Source organism: Lampetra fluviatilis, chromosome 17 (assembly GCF_964198595.1).
Source record: "Lampetra fluviatilis chromosome 17, kcLamFluv1.1, whole genome shotgun sequence".
Classification (NCBI taxonomy): Eukaryota; Metazoa; Chordata; class Hyperoartia; order Petromyzontiformes; family Petromyzontidae; genus Lampetra; species Lampetra fluviatilis.
Window position 1 is genome coordinate 2,824,464 of NC_136291.1, and position 8,588 is coordinate 2,833,051.

Here is an 8,588-nt window from a genome sequence, read left to right on the forward strand (position 1 = left end):
GCGTGCTGTGAGCTTGTGTAGTTAGTCGAGGGGGTGCGCAGTGGCTGTGTCGAGAGAGAGAGAGGCGGCGCTTTGACACTGCGAGTGTACGGGGTGTGTTGGTGGGGTCGTGTGCTGGTGTGTGTGTGGGGGTAGGAGGGATACGGTGTGGGGGGTGGGGGTAGGGCGCTGGTGTACGGTGGGTGGGTTGATGGGGGGTGGTGGGGGAGGGCTGTGCACGCGTGTGTGTGCTGGAGGGAGGGAGGGGAGAGGAGGAGGAGGAGACAGGGTGGAGGGGGAGGGCTGGAGGGGGAGCGCCTCGTTCCCGCGGAGCCTGAGTTTCTGGGCGCTCGTAGGCGGGCACCGCGCACGCAATTGGCCGAGCACCCCCAGCCGGCACCGTCTCGTTTCTACATTTTTATGCTAACGAGATGATTTCTGCTCTCGCTATTGGCTAACGGTGGTGGTGGTGGTGGGGGGGGTGGAAGCCGTAGGGTACCCCCACCCACCTACCCACCCACCCTCCTATGAGGTCCGCATCGCCCGCGTCAGGCTGCATATAAAACGCCGGCGAGGCTGGCTGCTGCTCGCTCTACACCCGCGGTGGCGTTTCTTGTCTCGCGGTTTTTTTTTACGTTTTCCGCGTTACATTTAAAAAAGAAAGCCAAACGCGCTTTTTACCCAACCCCGCAAGCAACGTTTTATCTTTTTTGTTGTTGCTGCTGCTGCTGCTGGTGGTGGTTGCAGGAGCTCTCCGTTTCAACACCTTCTTCCCTGGACGATATATAACAGAGAGGGAGAATTGCCAGACACCCCAAAGGTTGACTCGCTTAAACAAGGTGGCTGGCGGTGGCGGTGGGGGGGTTTGCTTTGATTTTGTGTTACTGCTACCGACTACTACTGACGAACGACCCCGTGGGGGGTTTCTTCGCGGTGATGCTCCGTCGTCAGTAAGCCGCCGCTGGTCTCGAGTCCGCGTGGTCCAGATGAAGAAGCGTGCTTCGGCGTGAGCGAGCCAGCGAGTGGACTTGCACGCGTGTTGATCGCACTTCAAAGGAGCCCATTGACTTTTCCTGAGAGGGAGAGACGAGGAGGAGGAGGAAGAAGAGGCGCAAAAGTCTGCGACTCGCGCGCTTCCAAGAGCCACGGACGGAGCTTGCCAGCTGATTTTTATTTGTCCGGGAACATCACAACTGCAGCAGGCGTACAACTTAACTCTGCGTACAGAGGAGGGGGGGGGGGGAGGGGGTTTAGTTATTTGAAGTTTTTTTTTATACTATTTATTTATTAATAACTATTACTACCACGCGCGCACCAACTATTCCGACTTTTTTATGAGTGGACTTTTTCAGCACCTCAATGCGCCTCGAAGTACAGATGGCTGCCGACCTGCAGCCCATCCACAGCGATCTGCCCACGAGTCCCCTCGCGATGGAATACGTTAACGACTTCGACCTGCTCAAGTTCGAGGTGAAGAAAGAGCCCCTGGAAGCAGTCAACGGTAGCGTCGTGCGGCCCTGCAGTAGGGTAGCCGGATCCCTCTCCTCGACCCCCATGAGTACCCCGTGCAGTTCTGTGCCCTCGTCGCCCAGCTTCAGCGCGCCCAGTCCCAGCGACCCCAAGACGCACCTGGAGGAGCTCTACTGGATGAGCAGCTACCAGCAGCTGAACCCCGAGGCGCTGCACCTGTCGCCCGAAGACGCCGTCGAGGCGCTCATAGGCAGCAGCGGCGCGCATGCCCCGCACCTCCAGCCGGCTTACGACGGTGGGTACCGGCCGACGCAGCAGCAGCAGCAGGGTCAGCAGCAGCAGCAGCAGCCGCCGCCGCATCTCATGGTCATGGGGCCACACCACGAAGACATGACGCCCGCTGGCTGTCAGCAACAGCAGCCGATGCCCCCCGGCGCTCATCACCCGCACGGGCACCCGCAGCATCACGGGCATCCCGCGCACCCCGTCCACGCGCACGTGGCGCAGCAGGGCATGGAGCACGAGAGCGTGCAGCAGCAGCAGCAGCACCACCAGCACCAGCAGCAGCAGCACGAGCAGCAGCACGAGCAGCACGACGAGGAGCTGGACGAGCACGAGCAGCATCACCATCACAACAACCACCACCACCATCACCACCACCACCACGCGCTGCACGGCTCGTCGCACGTGGACGACCGCTTCTCCGACGACCAGCTGGTGTCCATGTCGGTGCGCGAGCTCAACCGGCAACTGCGCGGCTTCAGCAAGGACGAGGTGGTGCGCCTCAAGCAGAAGCGCCGCACGCTCAAGAACCGCGGCTACGCGCAGTCGTGCCGCTACAAGCGCGTGCAGCAGAAGCACGTGCTCGAGTCGGAGAAGGTGGACCTCATGCGCCAGGTGGACCACCTCAAGCAGGAGATCGTGCGCGTGGGCCGCGAGCGCGACGCCTACAAGGAGAAGTACGAGAAGTTGGCCGGAGGACGGATGGCTGCTGCCGTGCAGCACGCGGCCGCGGCGGCGGCGGCGGCTGCGGCTGCAGCAGCCGGGCAGCAGCAGCAGCAGCAGCACGCCACAGCGTTCCGCGCCAAGGCGGTGAGCGACGAGGCACGATCTCCAGATTTCCTCATGTGATGCGGAGATGTCCTTCGTGTTTCCTCCACGCGCGGGTCCGTCGGTTCGTTCGGCCGCTGCCCGGCTTTATCCCCGCCAGCGTCACCGACTCATCCTGCCCGCGACTCGCGCTGCCGACTGCTGCTGCTGCTACTGCCCTGCAGGCTGCTTGCTGCTGCTGCTGCGGCTGTTGGCTGATTTGCCCCGTGGGCCACCGTCAGTTCCCCTGCCAGCCGGGGCCCACTCCGCCGTCACCATCCTCCCCAGCCATAGTCCACCCCGACCCCCCCACCTCTACCACGACCCCCGAGAAACACTGCGACCACCCCCCAACCAACCACCCCGTGACCCCCCCCCCCTCTCGCCTGACAACTTCGACCAAGTTCTTCACCATCCACCAGGGCCCCCCTACCCCTCACCCCCAGAGCCGGTGGGTGCTTTTTGCCGGTGGCCGACTTTACCCCCCTCCCCAACCTCTATACCCAACCTGAGCCCCCCCCCCCAACCCCCCCCCCCCCCCCCCCCATTGCCTCGACAGTGTACTTAACGCATATAACGAAGATACCCGTGTAATTTCTCTCTCATCAACGTGTATAAGTTAAACAATGCCATCCCATTGCATCTTAAATTGCATTTCTGGCTCGTGTAGTTATAATGAATGAAACACATTGTGTGTGTGTGTAGCCTTGTACTAACTGACCTGCATGCGGGACATGTACGGCTAGACGATTATGTACAGGAAAACTCGCGTTGTTTGGCAATGGATTTTGGGGGGGATATCGTTGCGGGGTTTCTTTTTTTTTTGGGGGGGGGGGGGCTGGTAGTGGAGTGGTGGGGGCAGGGGGGGGGGGCTAACGTATGAGAAAGGTGTCTTATTTGGATCGCACCTGACCGCCAAGGACTTTGAACTGTGTGGCTGGAACAAACCTACCGCCGCGTCTTACCTGCAGCCACAGGACGCGATGCCCTTAGGAAGAGAGGGCATCATATTTGGGGAGCTGCTGCTGATGATGATGAAGAGGATGATGATGGCAATGCCCTTTCTCGAATGGAGAGAGAGAGAGAGAGACGCGCGTGATGGACAAGACTCACGGTCGAACTGGAATGACCTTTCTCTCCCACATCCGCGCACTTTTTAACCGAACTGAGAAAAAAAAAATGTTCCGACTGTGATCGACACAAACTGCAACAACCAGAACCATGAACAAAGCAATCGCAACAAAAAATTTAAGGAAACGAAAAAAAAACGTTGTTGAACGGAACTGAACTTAAAAGCCAGAACGGTTAAAATTTTTCCTTTATTTTTGTTTTGTCGTTGCTGTTTCTTATTATTATTTGTTTCTTTAATGGAAAACAAACAAACCAACAAAAAAACTCTAATGCTGGCCTCAATGCAGGCCACTGAACACGGGGACCGTTTCCTTTCTTCAAGATTTACAACACGGAGGACGAGAGGATGGCGATTTGAATACTGCGGGCGTAGAGCGCTAATTTTATATACACGAGTACGCATTATGAAGTGTGGGTTTCATTGGCGTTATGATTAATTTTGTATTTTACTTGCAGTTGGCTCTGATCCCCCTTCCCCCTCTTTCCTCCCTCCCTCCCTCTTTACCGCACCTCCTCACCACCTCTTCTTCATGCTCAGTTCTGTGTCTGCGGTGTGTGAAACACACGCGTGTACTCCGCAAACACACACATACCGCCAACCACACTTTGCACACAAGTTTCCACGGCTATGTGAATCTTCATATTCGATACTGACACACACATTCTAGCCGCATTACATTCACTCACGCTCACCTCTGGTCGCCGTTCCCTTTACCCACCAACCTACCCTTACCCACCTACATATCTACCCACCAAACTACCCTCTTACCTGCCCACCTACCTTTACACCTATCCACCACCTACATATCTACCCACCAAACTACCCTCTTACCTGCCCACCTACCTTTACACCTATCCACCACCTACCTATCTACCCACCTACCTACCCTTTTACCTGCCCACCTACCTTTACACCTATCCGCCACCTACCTATCTACCCACCTACCTACCCTTTTACCTGCCCACCTACCTTTGCACCTATCCGCCACCTACCTATCTACCTACCTACCCTCTTACCTGCCCACCTACCTTTACACCTATCCACCACCTACCTATTTACCTACCTACCCTCTTACCTGCCCACCTACCTTTACACCTATCCACCACCTACCTACCTTACCCACCGACCTACCTAACCCACCTGCCTCTCTACCCATCCATCTCCCCTTCACCCTTACCCACCTACCAACCCTTCTCCCTTACCCACCCCATCTACCTTACCAAACTCCCCTTTTAATTTGCTTTGTGCTTTTCCTAATCTTTTTTAATATGCGGGCATGTTAAGAGAGCTGGGTTAGTTCTGAGTTAGGTTTCGTATAAAACGCAATGCACTATAAGTAAATAGCGGAGGATAATACAATTGTTTTCATTTTTTTTTAAATGAGGCTTTATACATATATATGATGACTTTAATTGTTTGCAATATACAGTACCTTTTACAGACTGAGCATTGGTCGGAAAAAAATGCATGAATGCAGTGGATGTCATAAAATAGTGTTTTCAATTTAAACAAGAACATTAATTATTAGATTTTACAGCATTAAGAAAAGTGAAAGCGCGAGAGAGAGAGAGAATTCTTGCTGTTGAAAATATTCCACTGTATTGAAGTCTTGTTTATTTTTTAGACCAAAGTAAATAAATTGAGAAAAAAAAAGATTAGGTAGTGTAATGTGCTATATGGGTGTTTTAAAAAAAAGTAGCACTGATGATTATGTAAACGTGAGCACGAGATAAAAAGAGTAATAATAATTATTCATATTCATTATAATAATTATAATAGACTTGCATTGTAGAGACATGGGTTTGCCCGTCTTGATGTGAAAAAAAAACATTGAAATGTTTGCTCCAACTTTCACCACCACCATCATCATCACCATCATCATCGTATAAGACATTCGCCACCATCCATTCCTTTCCGCAACGCCTTGCCATGTTGCAGCCAGCCAATTTCAGTATGTTAATAATTACTGATGTGACACAAGAAACATAGTGCTTTCAAAGTGTACAAATCTACAGGGACTAATTTCCCTCAATTTCCTGGGAAAGATTCTAATAAACGAGCTGTTGCTAATGAATTGAGAAGCGAGTTGTGGCTGTTTTCTGTGCGCCCTTTATAAACTCCACGTTTGAATGTTGCTGCTTGCTGCTTAGACAGGATAGTTCGTGTTGGGTTGTTTGGTTGTTGCTTGTTGCGAATGGACTGGAATGAACGTGGACATACGCAACGCGCTCACACGCGTGTGTGCCTGGACTGTGTGCGTTCTCTTCAATGCTATCGTTCAGTTCTGGTGTGCGCGCGTGTGCCTGTATGTTTCCCAGTTCGCGTGCGTGTGTGCCAACGCACGTAAGATAGTTGAGTTTGTTAATGGTCATCGGGTGAACGCATGCAATATAGCTGCACTTCACAACACGCACAAGAACCCACGTAGACTTGGACGCCAAACTGCACACCTACCTACCTTACGATGCTTCAGATAATAACGGGTTGCGGCTATAGTCGTGACATTACAATAAGCTCGGCAAGCACACACCAGCGCACACGCACGCACACACACCACACACGAGACGCACACACGTACGTGCACACACATACGTACGTGCGCGCATATAATTCTTTGGCTTGCGGTCAGTTTTCAATTTTTTGGCTCTCGTTCCGTGTTTTCTGCACAAATCGCACTCGCATATCGCAGCTTCTAAGAAATCGATGTACACAGTCCGACCACTGCTAGCACGGCTTGCACGGGGCAGGCAAGTAGGGCACGGCCCCTGACTTTTAACACTCGCTTTACAACCGCTTTACACATTTCTTGGAAAGAAAAAAACTACTAAAGGGAGACTTAAGCGACGCAATGAATGACCCGACTGAATTTTCATACAGAAAAAAAATATATTGCTTGCGTGTACTTTCGGCCAGCCAGCAAACCACATTTGCCAGCATTCGCTGCGCGTTTATACCGGCACGGATTGGTCTGCCCGCTGATTGCATTGTGGAGCATGCATTCATCAGACAAGACGTGGCGTTGTGTGTATGTGTGTTGAAGTTCATTCGCACGGTACGTAGCCAACCATGCTAATCGGCGGTGCGTTGTAGAGAGAGAAACGGGATAGAGCAACTTATATTCGCTGTCGCTGTTGCAAGCACATGCGTGTTGCAGCCCACAGCCTGCGACGTTGAGACTGTGGGTGGTGAGTTATTGATGCTTCATGCCGCCGACAGGTTACAGGACAGACCCGCGTTTGTAATCGACGAACGAGATCGTTCGACTGCAGCCAAATGAGAGACAATTCAGTGAGCGGCCAGTGGTGAATATGTGACTTCCACCACTACCACCACCGCCGTCACCTTTCCATCTTCCGTCTCCCCGCGTCGCTTTGTGCTTAAGTCGTCGCGGTACCAAGCCCATTAAAATGGATTATGTGGACACGCGGTGCTGCAAGTTACATGCACAAGCTGGGTGAGCCAAATGTGAACCAAATGCCAACGCAATTTAGCCGTGGGCTTGCGCGAAAAGATGCGCGCCGCTCAAATAAGAAAAAAATTAACTTGGAGATATTGCCACGGTGGTGGGTGTCCCGCGCGCCCGTGTGTGCGTGCGTAAGTCGAAGCGAATGTACCATTTTAATGTCATGAATTTCTCTAGGAAATCGTACAATTGAGTCTCAATACTACGAGTTTTTTTTTGTTGTTTTTTTTTTACAGGAGGATCATCTATATTGAGATGTGTGGCCAATTCTGTTGCAGCGCTAATGTGTGTCGCGTTATGCGAGGTCTGAGTTGTAAGTGTTTGATGTCATCTGCATGCGTATAACGGGGTGGTGAATTCGGTATTGAAATAAAAGTATTGTTTTTCAAGCGATTGAGTCCAACACAACACCTCTTTAGCAGGCAGCAGTGGCGGCGAAACTACTTTTAAAGACATTTCCAGAGAGACGTTGAGCATTGAGAACACATGAAACCTCGTGTGCTAATCATAATGTTTATTGTTGACAAGCGCTGTACAATTTACAGACCGTTACCAATCCACTGCTGGATGAAGTCATTTCGCACGCAGTGTCGGCCGTCGGGTGTATGCGTGCGGTTTTTATATACCACACTTCACCAGGCTGGCGAAGGCAGATTTGGTGACGGATATTTAAGGGAAGACGCTGGGGGGGGGGGGTAGGGTTGGAGTTGTGCTCATGGCAGGGCCGTTAACCGTAACCCACACAGCATTCAAAACTCGGGGGGGGGGGGGGGTTAGCCAGAGTTCAGCATAGCGCGCGCGGTAGCCCAATGCGCCAGCGCGCTACGGAGCGCACACACGCGGTGTGTTGGTCTCCCGGCGTCATACTGCAGGTGGGCCACGCAGCGCCTAAAGACCCTGCCGTGTGCGTGGTAGGCGTCAACTTGATGTACGGCTGTGGAGGTTGCGTGGGGGGGGGAATGGCGCAGTCGTAACTTAATCTACTCCATCTAAAAGCGGGCACGAGGCGAGCGAGCGAGCTGCCTGCAACTTAGCCCGCGGTGCGCAGATGCGTTCTTAACACGTGTGTGTCCGGTGCTCAGTGTCGCAGCAGCGCCACGCGTGCGTTGCAAGTGCTTGCTCCCTGTGCCGTGTTTTTTTGTATGTGTGTTTGTTTCTATTTAAATTGTGTATTACTGTGTTTAAAGAATTACAATCGTAATTCAGCGTGAGGGGTGGCGCAGTGGTTAGCCTCTCAATGCGCTGTGAATCCCGCCGGACCCGGAGTCGTATGAGTTTCCATTCCCGGGCCACGGGGCTCACATTCAGTGGCGAGTGGTGGTGACCTCGATTGGACCGTTCCCCCCAGGGGGTCTTTCACTCCTCTCTGAGTCTTTCACCGACGCGCCAGCGCGGTTCAAGTACAGTCACGCGGACCTTACGTGACAAAACGTGCCGTGCTTTTATGATTCACCT

At 52.8% G+C, this 8,588-nt stretch overlaps 1 protein-coding gene across 1 annotated transcript; it reads left to right on the plus strand.

The window, feature by feature from the left end:
* The first annotated feature begins 521 nt into the window (after positions 1-521).
* On the plus strand, positions 522-5,751 carry LOC144936827 (transcription factor Maf-like). The gene has a single exon (XM_078863991.1). The coding sequence runs from the start codon at positions 1,339-1,341 to the stop codon at positions 2,578-2,580; it is 1,242 nt and encodes a 413-aa protein (XP_078720117.1). The 5' UTR covers positions 522-1,338; the 3' UTR covers positions 2,581-5,751.
* The last annotated feature ends 2,837 nt before the right edge of the window (positions 5,752-8,588 follow it).